Source organism: Tachypleus tridentatus, chromosome 11, assembly GCF_004210375.1.
Source record: "Tachypleus tridentatus isolate NWPU-2018 chromosome 11, ASM421037v1, whole genome shotgun sequence".
Classification (NCBI taxonomy): Eukaryota; Metazoa; Arthropoda; class Merostomata; order Xiphosura; family Limulidae; genus Tachypleus; species Tachypleus tridentatus.
In genome coordinates, this window is record NC_134835.1 from 15,876,292 (window position 1) to 15,901,839 (window position 25,548).

General features: G+C 30.7%; 1 protein-coding gene across 5 annotated transcripts in view; it reads left to right on the forward strand.

Annotated features, from left to right (window-relative positions):
* LOC143231688 (G1/S-specific cyclin-E1-like) overlaps positions 1-22,698 on the forward strand; it is a 39,074-nt gene extending 16,376 nt beyond the window's left edge. For 4 of the 5 annotated variants that reach the window (XM_076466276.1, XM_076466278.1, XM_076466277.1 and 1 more), the window contains exons 6-11: positions 100-246; positions 2,997-3,092; positions 3,565-3,708; positions 13,044-13,146; positions 13,970-14,172; positions 20,946-22,537. In XM_076466276.1, coding sequence (XP_076322391.1) covers positions 100-246; positions 2,997-3,092; positions 3,565-3,708; positions 13,044-13,146; positions 13,970-14,172; positions 20,946-21,071 — 819 coding nt within the window. In that variant the 3' untranslated portion in view covers positions 21,072-22,537. Of the gene's footprint in view, positions 1-99; positions 247-2,996; positions 3,093-3,564; positions 3,709-13,043; positions 13,147-13,969; positions 14,173-20,945 lie in introns of all 5 variants that reach the window. The other variant, XM_076466280.1, reaches the window with a different exon arrangement.
* Positions 22,699-25,548: the final 2,850 nt, after the last annotated feature.

A 25,548-nucleotide genomic window follows, 5' to 3' on the forward strand; every position in this document is an offset into this window, starting at 1 on the left:
ATATTGAAGACTGAGAAAGATAAGTTTACATTAAGTTACAGAAGTAATGAGTTTTGTAGAACAGATTGTTATATTAAGAATTGTTTTGTGTGTTTTAAGGTTTGTGAAGTATATCGGCTCCACAGAGAATCGTTTTACCTAGCCCAAGATTTTATTGACCGCTACCTCGCCACTCAACAAAATTTGCCAAAACAACAGCTTCAGCTTTTAGGAATAACATCTTTATTTGTTGCTGCTAAAATAGAGGTAAATTTTCAAAACTACAATCATTTAATAATTTTAGGTTATTCTTTGTTAATATCACCATCTGTATAAAACTATATCAACCAATAGGCTGTTTTATTTATAAAATATAAGTTTTGAATTAATTGATAATGGCATAAGTTCTTTTGTAACCTTATTATGGTGCACATGGATAAAAAAAAAAGTGTATGTTAAAGATTTGGGAACTCGCAGGAAAAAAATAAATTATAATAGTGGTGTATGTATGTTAATGAAGTTAAGTAAAATATAAATCTATTATAAATATTTTAGTTATAAAACCTTTAAAGTTTTGTTTCTTTTAGTTTTTCTTACTATATAATGTTTCCTTATACATGTAGCATCAAACATAATTTTTCGTTCTGTTGTAAAACTGGGAATTGGTTGTTTAATAAATATATGAATGTTGATGTGTACAACACATTGCTGTCTGATTCAGTTCTATAAAGTTATTAAATTAGGTTTACAACCACACAATCAAAAAATATCAGACAGCTGAAGAACATAATGTCTTGTTATGATGATAAATTTTTAAATGATTTTTTGAAATATATCAAATTAATTTTTGTATTCCTATCCAGCCCATGTACATTTTGGTATGTTATTTCAATATCAAAACTGTTTTACTAGAACATATTCGTTTGTAATACATAAATTTACACATTACAGATTTCTATATATTGAATTTGAAGGTAGTTTGATATCAAATCAGGTATATTTTATTTTGTGAATATGGTTTTAACAGTATTTTGTTTTATAATAAGATAAATGTTTTATTGTTACTGAAATTGTTTCATGTATTTTAAATTCTTATAATTAAACTTTGTAATAGAAGTGAAAATGAATGTTAGTGATTTAATATAAAGATAATTAACCTTTGCAAATAATGTGTGACTAATTATAGGCTATTAATGTATAGGCTGCAAAAAATGAAGGGGCAAGTACTACCACCTCTATTTCAAAGTGTGACCTAATCTCACATTTTATAGGTATATGAAGTAAATAAATTTTGTGTAATTAAGCTTTGCCATCAAGGAGGCTGAAAACAGCAGTCAAATGTCAGTAAATTTTGTGTAATTAAGCTTTGCCATCAAAGAGGCTGAAAACAGCAGTCAGGCCAGTCAAATGTCAGTAAACTTTGTGTAATTAAGCTTTGCCATCAAGGAGGCTGAAAACAGCAGTCAAGCCAGTCAAGTGTCAATAAATTTTGTGTAATTAAGCTTTGCCATCAAAGAGGCTGAAAACAGCAGTCAGTCCAGTCAAATGTCAGTAAATTTTGTGTAATTAAGCTTTGCCATCAAAGAGGCTGAAAACAGCAGTCAGTCCAGTCAAATGTCAGTAAATTTTGTGTAATTAAGCTTTGCCATCAAGGAGGCTGAAAACAGCAGTCAAGCCAGTCAAATGTCAGTACATTTTGTTTAATTAAGCTTTGCCATCAAGGAGGCTGAAAAGAGCAGTCAGGCTAGTCAAATGTCAGTAAATTTTGTGTAATTAAGCTTTGCCATCAAAGAGGCTGAAAAGAGCAGTCAGTCCAGTCAAATGTCAGTAAATTTTGTGTAATTAAGCTTTGCCATCAAGGAGGCTGAAAAGAGCAGTCAGTCCAGTTAAATGTCAGTAAATTTTGTGTAATTAAGCTTTGCCATCATGGAGGCTGAAAACAGCAGTCAAGCCAGTCAAATGTCAGTACATTTTGTTTAATTAAGCTTTGCCATCAAGGAGGCTGAAAAGAGCAGTCAAGCCAGTCAAGTGTCAATAAATTTTGTGTAATTAAGCTTGGCCATCAAGGTGGCAGAAAACAGCAGTCAAGCCAGTCAAGTGTCAATAAATTTTGTGTAATTAAGCTTGGCCATTAAGGTGGCAGAAAAGAGCAGTCAGGCCAGTCAAATGTCAGTAAATTTTGTGTAATTAAGCTTTGCCATCAAAGAGGCTGAAAAGAACAGTCAAGTCAGTCAAATGTCAGTAAATTTTGTGTAATTAAGCTTTGCCATCAAGGAGGCTGAAAAGAGCAGTCAAGCCAGTCAAATGTCAGTAAATTACTTTCTGAGCCAACCAAAATTAAGATCAATCATGAAATGAATTCATGGCATATTCATAGAATAATTATTGGTAAAATTCAGTTAGAATTATAACTTGTACTGTATAAAAAAGCCAGGTTTTAGTAATTCCAACAAACTAATGTTGTAAGACTATGTACCTAAAGTATATAAAGAAATTTATAGACAACACAATTGGAAAAAATATTTGATTTTTTTTTTAAATTTAAGTCTCCTTTGATTAAGGAGGTTTGATTTTGATTTAAAACATTTGTGATATAAAATATTTTAACTCATAAATTATTTAAGTTTAAAATTGAATCTGTTTACTTTCATGATAAATTTCATGCACTTGATGATTTTACATTATAATTTTTACAATCCAACACTCACTAAATTTACAAGGTTTCATGCCCCATAAAATGTCGCTCAAACAATGACCAAATTATTTTATCTGGTTAAATACATTTGGGGTTTTATTGCACCTCTTATTTCAAGAAATCAAATGTGACGTTGCATGACTATTATTGTTATCATGTACATTAATAAACTTTGTTTTAGTATATAATTCCACAAGTAAGATAATTTTTTTCTCATTAAAGATTTTGTATAAGATCATATATTTTTTAATTAATTTTGTGATATCTTTTTTTTTATTAACTTTTTAGGTTTGATCCTTTTTTTTATTTCATTTCTGGACAGGAAATCTACCCACCTAAGCTGTCAGAGTTTGCTTATGTCACTGATGGAGCATGTACAGAAACTGAAATCTTAGAAAAAGAAATTGTGCTACTTAAAGTAATTTACTGCTAATTAAATTCACTTTTCTCGGTATTTCAGTAACATTTGTTTTACGTGCATTTTGCAATGTGTTAAAGTGATTAAATGAATTAGTTTTGCTGTACTTGCAAATTTCTTGCTTATAAGCATCACATTAACTTGTTTGTTATCTTAATGAACATATATTATTTTTAAACAAATATTTTAATTTGTTTTCTGTATCTTTAAGAAATTAATTGTGTGTAAAAACAAGGTTATAGGCTACTGAGGCAGTAACAAATCTTAAATGCATGATAAACCCCATTTCAACAAATGTAAGATTTTTTCGACTACCAACTCTCTTAATGATGCATATTTCTGTATGGAAAATTAAACATTTTACACGTTAACTGCTTATATTGATATACTGAAGTAATATTCTTAAATACTTTGAAAATATTTTTAGTAATGCATGTTCTGTTAAATATGATTAACTTTTATTTCCATTCAGACTCTGAAGTGGAATCTTATGCCTATGACTGTTAATAGTTGGTTGAATGTTTACTTGCAACTTGCTGGAGATTTTTCTAAAACGCGAGGAAATGACTTTTTATTACCAGAGTATTCGACTCATACGTTTGTACAAGTTGCTCGGGTGAGTAGTTGTGTGAAGGCAGTTTTATTATGTTTGTTACAAATAGTACAGTATAGAATGGTCAACTCTTTTTTAAGATATCCGTTACTTAAAACTTAATTTTGCACTTCCAATAAAAATGGATTTTCAGAATTAAAAATAAATTAACCGTGTGGTTATTGATGGAGGTCAATGTGCACATCATGAACTTTAACATGATTACATTCATGATTCAATTAAACAGCTTCGTTACCAATGTGTACCAGTAAGCTTTACTTCAAAATATAGCTTACAATTCAAATGTTTATTTGTTTTAGTTTATTAATTTCAAAAAGAAATGTTTAATGGTATGGGGGTCAAACTACAAAATGACATTCAAAATCATATATCTGATGTCAGAGTTAACGGCTAGTTGTTTTACCTTACACGACTGATTTAATAATAATTTGTAGCTGAGAAGAGTAAGTGTCAGATACAGGGTTATTGAAAAAAACTTGTACATTTTGAAGGTTCTAGAGGTTATGCAATAAGTAAGATGTATGATGGATAAAAGTATTTTTATACTTCATGTAAACACCACCTTGCACTTTGACCTGTCTGAGTCAGACTTATATTGTCAACTCACAGAATCTTGAATACAAGTTTTGTTAACACATCTGAGTTTGTGTACAACATATTTGTATATTTTACAAGAGTTCACAACATTTAATGTACGTGTATACAATAAGTTTGGAACTATAGTGAACATTCCTTTTCCAGTACAGGATATGTCCAATGTACTGAACCTGTGCACGTGTGGTTAAATAAATCCTTGATATGCATCTCTGATAGTCGCATAATTTCTAATAAGTTTCTTTTTGTTCCCCTACAAACACTTCTGATTGTTCTGTTAACTTTTTATCATTCATAGGTTTTTTTCTCCATTACCTTAATTAGATATGATGTCTAGCATATGTAAATATATGGATGGAGGTGACAGATTGTTATTTAAAGACATGTTATAGATACGAACAAGCCAGAATATGAAAGTTTAACTGCTTCTTGCTCTACTAAGTTATTACCGTATTTGTTCAACACATGCCCCTCCTTTGTCTTTCAAAAACTGTCTATAATTTTCTTTGACATGTTTCTAACTAATATAAAGAGTTAATTGTACATTAGATAAATCATATGAATATCTTGTGTTTTAGTAGTAAAAGCCAACGATTTACCATGGGTGTTCTAAGAAGTAATGAATCTTTTGTCACATCTACATTAGAAACCCAGAAAAATTGCAGTAGTTTTTGAACAATCTAATCTTGTGAGTGATACATTTTTGGTTTAATAGATTTGTTGTTGAGAGCTACATGAATTATTTATGGACAACCAAACATTTAAATAAAAGAAGGCTGATGAATACTGGAACAAAAGTGTAGAACAGCACGGAATTAAGTTCTAATTGTATTGTTTCTATTTTAACAATAATGTATGTTTCAAAGTTTTAATTAAAATGTAAACATTTATTAGGTTAGTTAAGAAAACTTAAATATTTTATCACTTTTTATTGTCATCTTTTTAAAACAACACTTATGAAACATACAGTTAAGACATGCATGATGTAATCTGATCTATTTGTTTACTGTGCTCTCCTGCCTGGTAAGTTACTTCTTGTCTTGATTAGACATATAACAATAAATTTAAATGAAAACAGTTGTGAAAAGTTAAAATGCTTAAAGATAACTAATTATAATTTTGTGTTATGCAATCATTCTAAAAAAAAGTATTTTTCATTATATTTTCAACTTTTGTTGCATGTAGTTTTTGCTTTGGTCACTGATAAAGTAATAAAAGTTAAGTTTTACTATTTCACAAATGTTTTACAGAAGAAAAAAAACATTTTTTTATCTTTGTTTAGGAGATTTTAAAAGCAAATGAATTATAAAGATTTAAGGTGAAAAAAATGTTTTCATTCTTAATAGCAAAATCATTTTTAACTTAGACTGACCAAGCAAATGCTTTGCAAATTCACAGATAAACTGTTTGTAAAATTACTTGTAAGTTTACTAAAACCTTGTCAGCTTTTATGAAAATACATTTAATAAACTAAGCATTAGTTCAGATTAAATATATTTGTTTCATCTTAAAGTTTTCTTATTTCATTTGCAAAACCACAAAAATCTTCTAAATGAATAACAAAAGTTAATATTTTTTATGTAACTTTAAATTTTATAGTTTATTTTCTCAACCTCATGCTATATCAACACAGTACATTTGACAAATCACCATATAAAATGACAAAATCCTAAATTACCTTTATAAAAATGTAACAATAAATTTATTACTTATCCTAAACAGTTTCAGTCTAAAATGGTTTACATCTATTTTTCATTCAAGTTTATTATTTTTTGAACCATGTGTAAGTTTGACCTTTTGTAACAAGCTAGAAATTACCTGGTGAATGAATAGCTCCAGTTATAATATTGAATTACACATCACACAAGCTTCTCACGTGATTGACTAATGGAGAAATTAATAAATTTTCAACTTTTATAATTCATTTTATAACAAAAATGTAGATTAAAAAAAGAGCTTTAGTATTGGTCTTGCAGTCAAAATGCTGATAAAAATTAACCTTAAAGTGTGTGTTAAGGTTAAAAATTAACCTTAAAGTGTGTTAATGATAAAAATTAACCTTAAAGTGTGTTAAGGTTAAAAATTAACCTTAAAGTGTGTGTTAAGGTTAAAAATTAACCTTAAAGTGTGTTAATGATAAAAATTAACCTTAAAGTGTGTTAATGATAAAAATTAACCTTAAAGTGTGTGTTAAGGTTAAAAATTAACCTTAAAGTGTGTGTTAAGGTTAAAAATTAACCTTAAAGTGTGTGTTAAGGTTAAAATTAACCTTAAAGTGTGTTAATGATAAAATTAACCTTAAAGTGTGTTAATGATAAAATTAACCTTAAAGTGTGTTAATGGTTAAAATTAACCTTAAAGTGTGTGTTAAGGTTAAAAATTAACCTTAAAGTGTGTGTTAAGGTTAAAATTAACCTTAAAGTGTGTTAATGATAAAAATTAACCTTAAAGTGTGTTAATGATAAAAATTAACCTTAAAGTGTGTTAATGATAAAAATTAACCTTAAAGTGTGTTAATGATAAAAATTAACCTTAAAGTGTGTTAATGATAAAAATTAACCTTAAAGTGTGTGTTAAGGTTAAAAATTAACCTTAAAGTGTGTGTTAAGGTTAAAAATTAACCTTAAAGTGTGTGTTAAGGTTAAAAATTAACCTTAAAGTGTGTTAATGATAAAAATTAACCTTAAAGTGTGTTAATGATAAAAATTAACCTTAAAGTGTGTGTTAAGGTTAAAAATTAACCTTAAAGTGTGTTAAGGTTAAAATTAACCTTAAAGTGTGTTAAGGTTAAAATTAACCTTAAAGTGTGTTAATGATAAAATTAACCTTAAAGTGTGTGTTAAGGTTAAAATTAACCTTAAAGTGTGTGTTAATGATAAAATTAACCTTAAAGTGTGTTAAGGTTAAAATTAACCTTAAAGTGTGTGTTAAGGTTAAAATTAACCTTAAAGTGTGTTAAGGTTAAAATTAACCTTAAAGTGTGTGTTAAGGTTAAAATTAACCTTAAAGTGTGTGTTAAGGTTAAAAATTAACCTTAAAGTGTGTTTAAGGTTAAAATTAACCTTAAAGTGTGTGTTAAGGTTAAAAATTAACCTTAAAGTGTGTTAATGATAAAAATTAACCTTAAAGTGTGTTAATGATAAAAATTAACCTTAGTGTGTGTTAAGGTTAAAAATTAACCTTAAAGTGTGTTAATGTTAAAATTAACCTTAAAGTGTGTTAATGATAAAATTAACCTTAAAGTGTGTTAATGATAAAAATTAACCTTAAAGTGTGTTAATGATAAAAATTAACCTTAAAGTGTGTTAATGATAAAATTAACCTTAAAGTGTGTTAATGATAAAATTAACCTTAAAGTGTGTTAATGATAAAAATTAACCTTAAAGTGTGTGTTAAGGTTAAAAATTAACCTTAAAGTGTGTTAATGATAAAAATTAACCTTAAAGTGTGTTAATGATAAAAATTAACCTTAAAGTGTGTTAATGATAAAAATTAACCTTAAAGTGTGTGTTAAGGTTAAAAATTAACCTTAAAGTGTGTTAATGATAAAAATTAACCTTAAAGTGTGTTAATGATAAAAATTAACCTTAAAGTGTGTTAATGATAAAAATTAACCTTAAAGTGTGTTAATGATAAAAATTAACCTTAAAGTGTGTTAATGATAAAATTAACCTTAAAGTGTGTTAATGATAAAATTAACCTTAAAGTGTGTGTTAAGGTTAAAATTAACCTTAAAGTGTGTTAAGGTTAAAATTAACCTTAAAGTGTGTTAATGATAAAATTAACCTTAAAGTGTGTTAATGATAAAAATTAACCTTAAAGTGTGTTAATGATAAAAATTAACCTTAAAGTGTGTGTTAAGGTTAAAAATTAACCTTAAAGTGTGTGTTAAGGTTAAAAATTAACCTTAAAGTGTGTTAATGATAAAAATTAACCTTAAAGTGTGTGTTAAGGTTAAAAATTAACCTTAAAGTGTGTGTTAAGGTTAAAAATTAACCTTAAAGTGTGTTAATGATAAAAATTAACCTTAAAGTGTGTTAATGATAAAAATTAACCTTAAAGTGTGTTAATGATAAAAATTAACCTTAAAGTGTGTGTTAATGATAAAAATTAACCTTAAAGTGTGTGTTAATGATAAAAATTAACCTTAAAGTGTGTGTTAAGGTTAAAAATTAACCTTAAAGTGTGTTAAGGTTAAAAATTAACCTTAAAGTGTGTGTTAAGGTTAAAAATTAACCTTAAAGTGTGTGTTAAGGTTAAAAATTAACCTTAAAGTGTGTGTTAAGGTTAAAAATTAACCTTAAAGTGTGTTAATGATAAAAATTAACCTTAAAGTGTGTTAAGGTTAAAATTAACCTTAAAGTGTGTTAATGATAAAAATTAACCTTAAAGTGTGTTAATGATAAAATTAACCTTAAAGTGTGTTAAGGTTAAAAATTGTGTTAAAAATTAACCTTAAAGTGTGTTAATGATAAAAATTAACCTTAAAGTGTGTGTTAAGGTTAAAATTAACCTTAAAGTGTGTTAATGATAAAAATTAACCTTAAAGTGTGTGTTAAGGTTAAAAATTAACCTTAAAGTGTGTTAATGATAAAAATTAACCTTAAAGTGTGTTAATGATAAAAATTAACCTTAAAGTGTGTGTTAAGGTTAAAAATTAACCTTAAAGTGTGTGTTAAGGTTAAAAATTAACCTTAAAGTGTGTTAATGATAAAAATTAACCTTAAAGTGTGTGTTAAGGTTAAAAATTAACCTTAAAGTGTGTTAATGATAAAAATTAACCTTAAAGTGTGTTAAGGTTAAAATTAACCTTAAAGTGTGTTAATGATAAAATTAACCTTAGTGTGTTAATGATAAAAATTAACCTTAAAGTGTGTTAATGATAAAAATTAACCTTAAAGTGTGTTAATGATAAAAATTAACCTTAGTGTGTTAATGATAAAAATTAACCTTAAAGTGTGTTAATGATAAAAATTAACCTTAAAGTGTGTTAATGATAAAAATTAACCTTAAAGTGTGTTAATGTTATTGTTTTTACTTGTATTTTTTTGCAGTCAAAGACTCAAAATGCTGATAAAAATTAACCTTAAAGTGTGTTAATGTTATTGTTTTTACTTGTATTTTTTTGCAGTCAAAGACTCAAAATGCTGATAAAAATTAACCTTAAAGTGTGTTAATGTTATTGTTTTTACTTGTATTTTTTTGCAGTCAAAGACCCAAAATGCTGATAAAATTAACCTTAAAGTGTGTTAATGTTATTGTTTTACTTGTATTTTTTTGCAGTCAAAGACTCAAAATGCTGATAAAAATTAACCTTAAAGTGTGTTAATGTTATTGTTTTTACTTGTATTTTTTTGCAGTCAAAGACCCAAAATGCTGATAAAAATTAACCTTAAAGTGTGTTAATGTTATTGTTTTTACTTGTATTTTTTTGCAGTCAAAGACTCAAAATGCTGATAAAAATTAACCTTAAAGTGTGTTAATGTTATTGTTTTTACTTTGCTGATAAAAATTAACCTTAGTGTGTTAATGTTATTGTTTTTACTTTGCTGAAATTTTGTTCACTTCAAATATTCAACTTGAAGCTCAAAATAATAATATTCACAAAGCATATTGTGTCCAATAATTATAAAATAATTCCATTAACTGGTCAAGCTGAATTTTCAACAGAATCTTTGAATATGTATGCTGAATAACTCTCAATTTGTTGTGTGAATGAGTTGATATTATACATAAACAAGTAAATAAAAATAGTTTGTAAAATCAAATATTGGAATTAATGACACTTTTTGAAAGTCAGTATGTAATAAAATAATGTTGCATGTAGATTTAACTTGCTGGTTTTTATTTTTGCAAATCACGATGATTACAGTATGTAATAAAATAATGTTGCATGTAGATTTAACTTGCTGGTTTTTATTTTTGCAAATCATGATGATTTGAGGCTATAAGTTCAGATGTGTATTAAGAAACTAAAATAGAGATAGAAATTTAAGTAGGTCTTAAGTAGGTACATGAAGACTGAGAATTTATTTAAATCCTTCCTGTTGAAAGTAAGAAATCAAGAAATATATATGTAAAAACGGCTCGTTTGGGTTGAGGAAATATTTTACGTGGAAGAGAGAGCGATGTTTCGACCTACTTCGGTCATTGTCAGGTTCACAAAGAAAGAAAGAGGTAACTGACAAGAAGCTGACCACATGTTTGGAAGGGGTTGTGTAACTGAGTGTCGGAATGTAGAGGGCAGTGTTAGATGTTTGAATATATAATTTTATATTATTTATTTTATTATATTTAATATAGGTATAAAGGCATTCCTTTATATTGGTTTATTTTGGGTTTAAGATGTTGTATAAGTAAGGCTTCTTTAATTTTGTTTTTGTTTCTTTATTTAGTATTTGAGTGTTTTCTATGGTTATGTTGTGTTTACTTGACTTGCATTGTTTGAAAACATGTGAAGGTGACTTTATGTTCTTTGAATCTGGTTCCAAGAAATCAAGAGTTGTATTAAAATTTATCTCGTTTTGATGCAAAGTTTATTGATAATAAAGTAGCTTAATTAAATTTTGAATGTAACTATAAAAAGACTGTTGTATGCATGCTTTTACCTAACTGTATTTAGAAAGTTAATGAACAAGTGTTAATGTTATGAAAGCAGGTCAGTATTGAAGTTACACTTTGCTTGTGTAACTCAGTCACAATATATATAATCTAGCCACTAAGGATACATTTTGCTTATTCTATGTGTAAGACTTCTGATAAGGAAAATATCTTGGTTCATTAATCATTTTTATAACACGTTCTGTATAATATGCACAAGTATTTATGCTAGAACTTTTGAAGCAGTGTGTATACCTTTGCAAAATTTTGTAGACTTTTAGTAAATATTGCAAGTCTTTTGTGCACACACAAAGAAAATCAGTTTGTTTTTTAATTAAGTATTTTAATAAAGATTTCTTTATGAAAATAACTAGTTCAAATGGGAAGTGATTGTCCTGCTAAAATTAAAAAAACTATTCTTTATCCCAAGAATTTCAAATATTTGTGTAATCCCTAAAACCTCCTAAATACATTTCACACATTTGTTTTCAGTAAAACTTTAAATTTTGTCTGTTCATTTCTCAACCCTAACTGTATGGGGTCTGTCAATTTGACCTATTTTGTAACCACCATAATAAAACTAAGAAATAAATATAAATTGTTTTTTTGTTTTAGGATGACTGCATATTATAAGACAAAAACACAGGTGTTAAAGCTAAATGGTTTAAATCTCATAATATTATTTTTATTATATTGACCTTTCAGTTTTGCCTGGTTAATATTACAGAACTTGCACTGACGTGATAAACATGCACTCATGTTACCATATCTAACAGTATAAAACTGACCTTTAGTCTTTACAAAGTGGCCTATTTTGGATGTGCTTTTCAAAATGTGGACTAGCATTTTGTAAAATATGTTAACATTTCAATTATTATACACAAGTATATCGATAATTACTATTTACAAATAAGTTCATGAGCTTGCTTTTCTTAAAACATAAACAGTAAATAAAGAAATAAAGCAAATGATTATATCTTCTTGTTACAGGGACTTTTGTACTTGTTTACTGTAGGTTGCTAAGCCTTTCCAAATCCTGCATGTGAAGGATTTGAAACAAATTTTTTTTAGGCTTTGTATATAAAGTAACCAAAAAAAGGTCCTAAATTACTATATTGACAATATTGAATTCCACTATAATTTATCAAGATTGATAACTATGCTGTATTTTGTCAAAAAAAAATATGACTTTGAAAAGACTAAAGATAAAACCAACCTGTTTGAAGAATAAGGTGACTTCCTAGCTCTTTAAAATGACTGATGAAATTGCTTATGGGACATTCTGGACCTTTGATTGGCTATTCACATGTCATTAGTTGAAGTAAGTGTATATAAGGGACCATTTCCAAAATATTTCAGCAAATAGAAAAGATATGGAGTTCATGTTTTATATTCTAGTTTGTTAGTATTGATAATTTGAGTTCCTAATTCATATGAAACTGCAGACTTTATTTTTGGACATCACTAACATATAATTTGAACCATTGTTCACCATAATGACAGAAATCAATATTTAGGTGTTTTTTTTTTAATATTTACTTTTAAATTAAGAAATTAGTTAATGTGTATTACTACAATTTAAATTATCTACAATTTGATACCAAACTTGTAAACATAAATTCTTAAAATAGTAGTTCAATAAATTTTGAATACAAATCAACAAATGATCTGACACAATAGGGTTAAAAGTCTGTAATTTCTCATAACTTTAAATAGAATATTAGTAACAATAAAACAATGTAGTGCTTATGTATAACTATGTTACCATAATCACAGCAAAAAGAGACAAAATGTTTGTTAAATGAAAATTACTGTTGTATTACATTGACAGATTTTATTGTTCACCATAATATTTGTAATGGTATAATTTTTTAAATACTAATCAAACAAAATGTTAAATTTATCTGTACTAATTTTGTGCTCACCTGAAGACTATTTTCTGGCAAAAGTAAAGATTTCTCTCAAACTTAATTTTTGTTTTGTGTAGTTATCAAATTTTTTTATGTAAAAAAACTTCTTTTGTTTACAATCTTACACAAACTTGTTACAGTTAATGTGTGGATGCTGGCAATAAAAGCTTCACAAAGTTGCAATATGGTAACTTTTGTTTTCTATACATGTCTTCAGTTTGTTTTTTCACCCAGTTAATAGACTTGTGTATCCTGGATGTGGAATGCCTGCAGTTTTCTTACAGTGTTGTAGCAGCAGCTGCTTTACATCACATAACACCTGAAATTTCTTTCTCAGGTGAGTTGTAAAAAGTTCTTGTGTAGTAAAAATGAATCATACAAGAGAGAGGGAGAAATCTTGTGATGTACATTTATTATTTCAGTGGGTAACAATCATATTGATAGTTAAATACCAACACTTGATATCTCAATACCACCATTAATAATATTCATTGAAAGTTATATAAATATTCACATTTTTCTATATATACATTCATGATAACAGTAGACCTACTAACCTTGGTAAAATTTCAATATTTATATATAACAACACCAATCTTGTTATGATAATATTTGATGTGATTTTCCATTAAGACAGCTGTAACTTCATGAAATAACAATACTAAATCTGGAGCTCAATTCCCTGCCATACACAGCAGATAACTCAATATAACTTTGTTTTAAAACAGACAACAAACATTTGATATAAAACATATGTTCAACATATTTAACACATATGTATAATAAATATGTATATTATACAATATTGATGTATATATAAATGATTTCACAGTCTAATTATTCACAATGATAAACTTCTGAAATTATTTTTTATTTCAACTGAATTCAATTTGAAGAATAATTATATTATCTAAACCAATATTTCCCAATTTGTGGTATTTCGTACTTGCAGAGAGGAGGTGGCTACATAGCATATAGACCCCATTATTTATTGCTTAAATTTCAAATAAAAAGTGTGAAATGAAAGTAGATAAATATTTGATAAAATTTGAAGACATAGATTTTGCCTTAGAAAGTTAAAATTCTTGATTTTTATACAAAATTATTTTTTTACTCTAATTTTTCTAATATTACTAAATATAGTAATGTTTCCACTGTAGGTTTAAAGAAGAATGAACTAGCTGCTTGTGTAGACTGGATGGCCCCATTTGCTGTGACGTTAAAAGAATGTGGTGGAGTTCAACTGAACACTTTTCATCAAGTGGATAACATGCACACCATACAGGCGCACAATATTGATCTTCAGCTATTGGTGTGTTTTGCTGTGACCATTGTATACAGTATGAATGTGCTTGTTGGAAATGTAGGAGCTTGAATTGTTTTTGTGGTTATTATATGCATGTCAGTTGTGGTTTTAGTTGATTATTTGTATTCCAAATATGAACCAAGGAATCTAATAAGAAGGATTTCTTGGACATAAAAATTCTTGTTGATGGGAATGCAAACTTGTTAATTAGTAGAATGCAAACTGATGCTCTTATGAATCACCACAAACAACACCTGCAAAGAACATTCTACCAATAGAGATTGATCCTTGTGTTAACTGATAAGAGCTTCACTTTTATACATATAAATTAACATGGCTAACTTTATTAGTTCTGTATCAGTATATAGCTACACAGTGTATGGATTCTCACACTTTCTCATCATATGGCTCCCTTGATGTACATTCATGTACGTGGTGAAGGGACCTCCCATAGAAGGTTCTGTACTTTCAGTTTACCTCCTCTGTGATCTAAACATCCACCTGTATATTTGCTGTGCATGGTGACTCATGAAGGGGAGGAGAGCTTTCTGGTGGTTGAGGGGTCCAACTCCAACACACCACATTGGCCATGAATTCCTGTAGACAGGCAGTCTTGAGGTGTGCCCCCCAAGGATCAATCGGCTAGTCCATTTTGGCCAGGGTCAACTGAGTGCCAATGTAGGACGTCCTCAATGGGTGTAGTGGATGTTATGTCTGATACTGGTGTTCGGGTATAGTGCTTATGAAACCCAGGCATTGCTGCAGTGACCTTATATGAGACTGTAGTGCATCCCCTCATAGGGCTCCATCGTGGGTGTGGTCAGTGGGCACAAAATATTCTTATTTTTATTATGAATACCTCTCAAATAGTTACGTTGCTAAGTAAATAGGAACAGACGCATTGTTTAGTAAACATGAATATATGCGTCATTTAGTAAACATGAATATATGCGTTGTTTGGTGTACGTGAACTAAATATTCTTTTTATTATTGTTGGATACTTCTCAAATAAAAAACATAAACAAGCATGAAAGCATAGAGAACAATCCAACTTCTGACAAACGACCACACATTGATGACTCTAAAACTCACAACTTGAATCTGTCCTGTGATTTTTAATTATACATTCTTTAACTGAAAAACCCTAAGGGCAGATGTCTTCATTTTTTATTCAGAAAGGTTTAGAAGGGCTTGCTGGCTCTCCTAAATTAGTAAAAAAATTACGATCTGGGGATATTTTAGTGGAAACAGCTTCATCACAACATTCCAAACTCCTCTTTAAATCAAAAGCCATTGGGGATATACCAATTGAGGTTACTCCTCATTCTACTTTGAATTCTTCCAGAGGAGCTATAGTTGAGAGGGATTTAAAGACCATTCCAGAGTAAGAGATCCTCACAGGTTTCACCAACCAAGGTGTTATAGCTGTGTGCTGAATTTTTACTCGTAGAGACAGGATTATGAAGCTGACAAATGTTTTAATATTAACATTTACAATATCATGTCTTCCTACCACAATCAAGGCAGGATATCTGAATTGTAAGGTATGGCCTCATATTCCTAACTCTGTTAGATGTTTTCATTGTTGACGATTTGGTCACTCAAACATCTTGCCATGGTTCCTTGACATGTGCCAGCTGTGCTGGTAACGACCATGATGCTTTTGAATGGCAACTAGAACCACATTGTGTTAACTGTAATTACTTACCTAGAGGCTCTGAATTTACTCTTCCCAATTACATCTTGGATTATGCTGCTGTAATCCACTACCACAGAAGGAGTCTAGGCAGACCTTTCCATGCCTCATACAGAATCCTTACCAGCACATGTTAATCTAGTACCCTTCAAAATCAACAAAGTTAACGAATCACTATCTACTTCTGTCTCTGTGCCTACCACATCTTCGAGTCATTGCCCAACTTCACCTTGTTCAAGCCCAGGTGTTTCCATGGGGTCTTTCTTTCTTGACACCCCAAAAATTAAACCATTTGTTCACATGCTCAATTACTGGAAAATATGTTTATAAGCACCAATGTGCCTACTCGATCCAGAGCAGGATCACAAGAGAGTGACCGACCCACATCGAGTAAAGAAAAGAAGTGTAGTCACAAGCAGAAGGTCTCCTTGCTGTATTTTCCTTCAAATTAAATAAAAATGGCCATGCTAATCCAATGGAACTGTCGAGGTTTTCAATCAAATGTGAATGACATCAAGGGTTTGATTGACTTTTATCATCCCAAATGTCTTTCTTCACAGGAAACATTTTTAACACCTACTAATACAGTCACAATTTGACAATACTCCTTATGCCAAAATAATAGGTCATGTGTAGGACAAGGACAAGGGGAGTAGCACTGCTGATTGATCAACATGTGCCCACCCATTTTTGTCACTGAAAACACCCTTGGAGGCTGTAACCATCCATATCTCCTTGGGTCACATCACCACTGTTTGTGTCACCCCTCAGACCTTGATGCCCTCATTGAGCAGCTGCTATAACCCCTTTTCAATTTTGGGTTATCTTAATGGGCATAACCCCCTCTGGGGTGGTTCCAGTATTGATGTGAGGGGTCATACTATAGAGCATATGCTGCTGAATCACAACCTGTCTCTCTTCAATACTGGCTCTTACACTTATTTTCATGCACCCAGTCATTCATTTACTGCTATAGATCTTTCTATCTGCTCCCCTTCACTTTTTACTTGCTTTTCTTGGGAGGTTGACATTAATCCATGGGGTAGTGATCATTTCCCTATCATATTAAGAGAGATTGGCCATGATCAATGCCACCTGACCCATGTGCCTCAGTGGAAGTTGGACCAGGCCAACTGGCCCTATTTCACTGCTCTCTCAGAATTTGATTCTGCCATTTTATGTAAGTCATTGATAGATGATTGTGTAGCAGCAGTAACCAACTATATTGTCCAAGCAGCTGCTCAGTGTATCCCCAAAACCTCAACATCCCCACCCTGGGTGGAATTCTGCTTGTTTTATAACATGAAAAACTTGGAAACGTGCTTTGGATAAATTTCTTAGATATCCCATGCTTTCAAACCGCATTGCATTACAGCACTCCCGTGCACACGCCCGGCAAATTAGATGTCAAAGCCAGAAGGAATTTTGGATTAAATACACCTCCAGCATTTTTTTGAACCACCAGCTCAAAAGTCATGTGGAACAAGATCTGGAAGATGAGTGGACAGTATGCTTCTTCTACCCTCTCTATGTTAATATCCAATGGACATGAAGTTGCTGATGCTCAGAACATTGTCAATACTTTTAGTGAATGTTTCTCTCATGTATCTAGCTCTTCAAGCTCATCCCTTTTCTTCTTAGCTATTAAAACACAAGTTGAACATCTGCCTCTTTCCTTTTTGACTGATCATCCCTATGACTACAATCATCCTATTACACTGGTGAAACTCAAACTTGCACTTTATCGGTCTGGCAGTATATCAGTTGGACCTGATGATATACGTTACGAGATGCTACGCCACCTTTCTCCTTCCTCTTTTACTATTCTCCTGGCTGTTTTTAACTGGATATGGCAGGAGAATGTCCTTCCTGATACTTGGTACCAAGCTATTCTACTCCCTATTCTTAAACCTGGGAAGAATCCAAAGATTCTTTCGAATTTCTGCCCCATTGCTTTGACAAGTTGTCTCAGTAAGACCTTAGAGAGGATGATTAATGCTCATCTTGTTTGGTTCCTTGAATCAAACAACCTTCTCTCACCCACTCAATGTGGGTTCTGAAGACAATGTTCCATGATAGACCACTTAATTCACCTTGAAACATCAGTCACAGAAACCTTTTTGAAGTGACAACATCTTGTTTTTATTTTTTTTAACTAAGAGAAAGCTTATGATACAACATGGAGATATGGCATCTTTCAAGACCTTCACTCATATGGATTGTGTTGTAATTTGTCACTTTTTATTAAGCATTTTTTAATGAACTGCTGATTCCAGGTCCATGTGGGCTCAACACTTTCCTATTTTTTCCTACAGGAACTTGGAGTCCCTCAGGACTGTTCTGAGTATCACACTTTTCATTATGAAGATTAATGCCATCAGTGAACAGCTACCCCCTACAGTTGCAAATGGTCTTTTCATTGATGACTTTCACATCTCCTGTCAGTCATCAAACATGAGGTTTATCAAGTGGCAGGTACAAACTGCAATCAGTTATATACTTAAGTGAATCACAGCAAATGGTTTTTCAACTTTTTCTCCCTAAAACTGTGTACATTGCTGCTGCCATCAGGGTATTCATCCAGATCCAGAACTTCGTATTGATGTTGTACTTCCTGTCATCCCTGAGGCAAAGTTCTTAGGTCTTATATTTGACTGTAAATTAAACTTTATTTCCCATATCAAGCAACTTCCTATCAAATGTATAAGAGCACTGAACATCCTCTATGTCCTCTCGTCCACCTCTTGGGGAGCAGCTCTATACTCCATGCTTAAAATGTATCGTTCCCTTATATGATCCAAACTTGTCTATGGTTTATTGTTATGCCGGAACCTCAGCACTGAAAATGCTGGATCCTATCCACCATTAGGGGTTTTGGCTTTGCACTAGGGCCTTTCATACTTCTCCAGTCCAAAGTTTGTATGTGGAGTACCATGAACCCCCTCTGTATGTTTGCCATTTCTCTTGCCCTGAGTCATATTGAAACTATGCAATATACAAATTTTACGATTTATACTGATTCATTCAGTTGTCTATTGGCCCTGACACCATTTCATGTTTGTTACCATCCTATTCTTATCAGTATCCAAAATAAACTGGCCCATCTGTCTCTGTTCAGTTTAGTTTATTTTATTTTTATTTTTTTTTGCTCTGGCCCTATCACCACTGTACCTATTCCATACATGGACTATGGTCCAGTTATCAAAACCTAACTGTACACCAGCTGGCAGTCGACCTAGAGTGAGCAACGAAATAATAAGCTTTTTTAACATCAAACCTTCTTTAGCTCTTTGTCCATCTTGTTTTTGTAAAGATTGGAAGGAGGAAGTTATTTTGTCTACACATTGGTCACAGTTTTTTAACTCACCACTTCCTTTTATCTGGATGCACCAGTATGTAGTCTGTGTGGCACTCAGTCAGGTCACAATCATATACATTTTAGTATCATGCTGTCATTACAACCAAGACCGACGATACCATTTCAAACATATTTTTCAGGTAGGTTTGCCCTTGACGTTAGCCAATGTCAGGTGATACTGGCTGCCTCACTCATGTTTTTACATTTTTAAGAACCATTGGTCTTTTTAACTTAAGGTTTTTATTGGACTAAACACTGTTTTAATATGATTTCACACATTTTAAGTTTATTTCAATCTGAACCCATGACTGGAAAGGTCAACTTCAGGTGACTAACAACAAGTTTGAACTTAATGTTTCAGTCTTCCTGGTGGATCTTAATTTTACATATTTTTACCTTAATTTCCAAATACCATTATAGTATACTACATCTTGTTTGGCACAGATAGCCTAGTAGCTTTGTGCCAATAAACATGAAATACCTACCTACCTCATCATATGGCCTCCTTTATGTTTCTTGACTGAACCCCCTATCTGATGAATCTATAGATCCTGAGGACCTTAACATTATTCCATATTTAGTATGGGAGGTGCGAACCCTCTTGTTTAGTGCATGAAGACAGGCACATAAACAGAATTGTGGTGGTTGTATAGAGTATTAACTTACAACAAGGGTTGTCTTTAAAATGTTATTAATGTTCTTAGAGTAAATAGAAATGAGAAAATGACACTTCCAGTAAGAACAAAATAAAATGTTCAAACATATAAATTAATAACCATTGATGTAGAAATAATCACCAAAACCACCACTAATATGTCATTAAAGTTCAAGTATTCTGAATTATTTATGATGGTAAATGAATAAAATGTTAGTATTAAATCCTTAATAATAGACATGTTCATTCAGTGTAAAAATGTTCACTTTAATTTCTTTAAGACAAAATTTAAGCTTTCAGTGAAATAATTGTACCTTTCAAAAGCTCATTTAAGGAGAGAAGTTTTATCTTCTTATGAAATATCTGTGGTTATTTCTTGAATACCCATGTTTTATTTGAAAGATTTAGGTTTCCTGCAGTTTGTGGATATGGTCAAGTTTAGATTGTTGATTTTACTTAACAAATAATATAACATGAGAAAGTCTTACTTTATCCTTTTAAGATTAACGGTCACATTGATGCATATTTTTCGAAGTATGCCTACTTTACCTTCCTCTAATGATGGAGCAGTACGAAGTCAGTCTGAACCAAATATGTTCATATGCACCAGAAAAACATGTTTAAATCCCTGAGAATTGATTAATTTTATGACAGTTATCCATACGTGTTTTGCCTTTATTACAGAACCCACAAACATGTTTGAATTAACACAACCACAACTGGCCACTTCATTTAATTTTATATCATTCTGAGGCTTCTGTGACTGACATGCCTGTATTCTCAGTGCAAAATGCTTTGTTTTTACAAAAGTTTAAGACTTCAAACCTGAGAAGATTCATCTTGACTATTTTTGTTGGAATTATTTCTAATAGTTTGTTACTTTATGGAAATTAATTATATATATTAAAAAAATAAAAGTTTAATCATTTAATGTAAATGCTTGTTCCAAAAAAGGGGTATCTCATTTTTGTGTTTATTTGTTTTGTGAAAATTAGCTTGGACCAGAAATTATTGGATTTCTATTTTATAATTCTTACTGTGTGTTTAACAGTTGATAAATGTATAAATGTTATGTTTTTTTTTTTCTTGCACTTACTACAGAAAATATTTACAAATTACAGGAAAAAGTCCATGCTAGACAAGCAGAAACAAATATGTTTACCACACAAGCCAGCCCAAAGTCAGGAAATGGAACTTTAACACCTCCTCAAAGTAATGAAAAGGGTTCTCAAAGTGTTTATACTTGAGTATGACTTTTAGCTTTATACACTGTACAATGGATGTAGTTTATTTTTGAGAAATGTTTTTAATAGAGTGCAAATAGTGAATATGAACATGAGTAGTTGACTGTTATATTCTTGTGCTGTCTGCTTGCAATGAAAAAAATTGTTTTTTTTTCTTGAAAAGAAGTTAGAATTTGATCAGATTAATCTAATATATTTGATAAACTAAGAAAAAAAGTAAATACTTAAATGACGTTTGTCTATATTAATACATTTAGAGATTATTGTACCACAGTGTTTATTCTAGGAAAAGTCACTTTATATCCTTCAAGACTTAAGGTGATGATATTCTTGTGGCAGTTTTTACTTTTTTCTGGCATTTCAATTTGGAAATAATCTAATCTGTTTACTGTATATTTTTCAACCGTTTGCAAGTTTTAGTGAAATTTTAATTAGTAAATGATACATAATAACACTGCCATCTGTTTATTTACTTTAATCTAATAAATCTTTTAGAACTACTAAACTTTTGTAACTAATACTGTGCTATCATTTAGTTGTACAGGTATTTAAATTTTTTTATACATTGGTCTTTATTAATGCTACTAATATTTAAAATAAGGCTTGCTGGCTTATGTGGTTGACACTACAATTTAAGATTTTGATTACGTTATAAAATTATTTCTGGTACTATCAAAAGTGGATTGATGTTTGAATTTCTAAAATGTATGTTTACTTCTAACTTTGTAATTCTTAAAGTGAGTAATGTGTTTTCAAAACACTGACAAAGTGAAGGATACCTGACGATTTTTACTGTCAGCTTGTGTTGAAATTTTAATTTGAACAGTTTTATAAAATTACATCACTGTTATTTCCAGTTTAAAACTGGTTGGATTCATGTGTGACCTTATTTTAAAAATGACCTCCAATATTGTTTTTTTTACCATAGAAGCAATACTTATTTGTTATACTAAACTGCTTACTGTTGAAAGAACTTGATGTTTCTAGGGAGTAACACTAACTTTTTTGAAACATAACATCAAATGATGATAGTTGTAGATTATTCATATGTGAATGTGAAATAATGTGATTATAGGAATAATGTTCTAGTCTCCTCTGCCAAAATTTTCTTCTGAGAATAGATGAAACATTTTGGAATAAGAAAATACCAGTACAAACCATGTGTTATGCTTTTACAAATCAGTTTTTTCCTAATGGTGCAACATTCTTTTACATCTGTGGTTTGGTGACATGAGTAACATTAAATTGTATGCATTTCTTTGGAGTGTTTTAATGACTGTATTTTAAGTGCAACTTTGATTTTAAAAACAAAAGTGGTTTTGTATGTATTTTCAACAACCAACTGCAGTTTAAGTTGTGAAAAATGTCCACAGTGATGTATTTTATCTATTCTATTTTGCTAAAAATGTACACGTGTTATATTTTATAAAAAATAATGTTGACGTAATAGATTTTTTTAAATTGTGAATGTCATAGTTCAATTGTTAGTGTCCATTGCATATCAAAATTGGTTGTCATGCATTATTTTTATGCATAAATTTAAAGGTCTATGTATATTTTTATGTATCTGTAAAAGTTACATTTTTTGTTCTTAATAAATGCAAGACAAAATGATGCATATATTTAAAAATTGATTTTTACTTATTTAATTATACAAACTCAAGTTTCCATCTCCTGAAAAGTATATTAGTTATTGCTTCAAAAAATTAATAAACAATTAAAATATGACGTTTTCCAGAAATTACTTTTTACTTTGCATGTTCAACTTAAATTATTAAAGTTTTGTAACCTATACTGGTAAAATTAATGAGACCAACTTCCTGGTCTATATATTTTATAAATTGCTAGTTTATAAAGTAGTACTACAAATAAACAGGAAGGATAAAAAGAAAAGCTATGAAACTGAGATTGAAGAAAATACTGTTTGTTACATTATCACCACAATTTCCTGTTACAATTAATATTAAATGCACCACAGAGAGGGCCAGGCGTGTTAAGGCGTGTGACTCGTAATCTGAGGGTCGCGGGTTCGCATTCCGGTCGCGCCAAACATGCTCGCCCTTTCAGCCGTGGGGGTGTATAATGTGACGGTCAATCCCACTATTCGTTGGTAAAGAGTAGCCCAAGAGTTGGCGGTGGGTGGTGATGACTAGCTGCCTTCCCTCTAGTCTTACACTGCTAAATTAGGAACGGCTAGCACAGATAGCCCTCGAGTAACTTTGTGCGAAATTTCCAAAACAAACAAACAAACAAACCCTCTAGTCTCACCTTGCAAAATAAGGGACGGCTAGTGCGGATAGTCCTCGCGTAGCTTTGCGCGAAATTCAAAACAAACACCACAGAGATAAGTATTATTATACAATGAAATAATTGACATCAGAGAAAATGTTGACAATAGTTTCCATATGTTGTCCCAGTTTGGAGCTGGCTGTTAGAAGAACAGGACTTGGCTCAAAAAATAGTCCTACTTTCAAAAAGCATGTGATAAAATAGTTTCCTTCAGTTACTAATTCTCGAGGAAGTCTCCTCAGCTCTGTCACTACTGTGGACATATGTATATTCACTTCTAGAGCATCCCTATGGGACATACTATGTAACGTATGTTTTAACCTGGAAAAAACGTGTGTTCTAAAAAAAAATAGTATCAAATAGTTTTATATGTAATTAAAAAATCATAAATGTTGCACATTAATTTCAACTTTCAGAAATAAATGCGCGAATAATTATTGTATTTAATTCTTTTTATATTCTGAGAATTACATTATCTGAAATATTTCAGACAGTTGTCCGTAACAAAATTTCAAGTTGACATCACAAGTGATAACGAGATATAATTTTTTGTTTTTAATATAAATGTGGAAACATTTATTGATAAACATATTAGTGAAAAAGTTATATTTTTAACAAAATGGAGGTAAGTGAATTTTTATCTAGTGATGTCGCTAGATTTTTTGTTGTTTTCTCTTTTCTATGAGTGTTTTAGAGTATTGGGTTTTAGAGTAGTTGTAGCTATGTGGAGAAAAGTATTATTTCAAATTTTTTAAAGTCAAAACCTTCCAAAACATTCGATGGTTTTCATTGAACTCGAGCACTAAGAAGTTCATACTTAAATTTTATTCTCGACTGCAATGGTTCGACTGTTAGTTTAATTGTAGCACAACAAAGGAGATTCCAACCATTACGATTTTGGTGTATACCTTACGACTATACGCTCATACAGACAAATATTACAACTTGTTGAAACTCCCAAATTATTATATATTATATAGGTCTATACAATAAAGTGATAAATTGTTCCCCCCACGGCTTGAAATGGGTGAAAATGAAAATTTCTGGTGAGATACAAATAAAGTTTTATAATAAATAAAACACAGTCCAAAAGGCTACTTGCGATAATTATGTTTGTGCTTGAAATAATAAAAAATATTTGTATCTCCAACATCTACCAATAGTTTGGGTGTGGTGCTTTTCCATCCTGGGAACGTGGGGGAATCCATAGTTACGTCATCAGTGCTTGTCAGCCAATCAGCGCTCGCGTAGATGGGTATTCCTCGTTTTCTAAGCGGCATAGAAACACCAATGCGATCGTTCACAAGATGGGAAAAAAAAGAAACCTCGTTCACCAGATTTTCTTGTTTCTGGCAAATTTAAAAGGACTAAAACTATGAATCAATAATTTAGGAAAAATATAGTGCAAAATATCCGGCCATAGAGTGATATAATGAAAAATATGACGGTGCTAGAACCAAAACTACAGCCATTGTACAAGTGTTGGGCTATGAAGATGACAAAATGATTTTAAGCATACTTACTTACAGTGTTTACAGTTTAGCCACAGATGGATCAACAGGCGTGGATGACTCAAAACTGCATCCAGTGGTTGTACGATATCTGTAAGGGCTCTGTCCACAATCATTACGCTCAGTCATTTGAAATAGTTGGCATCTCTGCAACTACGTCATAAATGATGCACCAAACAATCAAACTGCTTTCTGGAACACGTTTTCATTCTGCTATAAGCTACAGCTACTACACTGTAGGTAGGAATTTTATATCAACTGCAGAACTTCGTACTTATTGTGTATGAATTAGCTTTATCATTTATTCACGGAAAAATATTTAAGTAAGACTGGTGCTGCAAAGGAGAATGTGTTGAATCAAACGCAAGGATTCTAACGAAAGTACAAAAACGAATACATCGAATACGGTTTTATCACTTTGGAATCGGAACATTCTTAATTACTATTCTGCCTTCTCTGCAATGCAGCTTTATCGAACGAGGTCCTTGTTTCCTAGCAAACTGAAGAGACACTTTGAAACAAAACATTCAGCTGTGAAGGATAAACCAAAAGAATACTTCGAGAATCTCGCGGCTCAATTGTTGGCAAAACACAAGAAAGCGCATACGGAGGCCAAATCAGTCATTGCACCAGCGTTAGAAATCATCGTTGAAACTATGCTTGGAACGGATGCTGCCAAA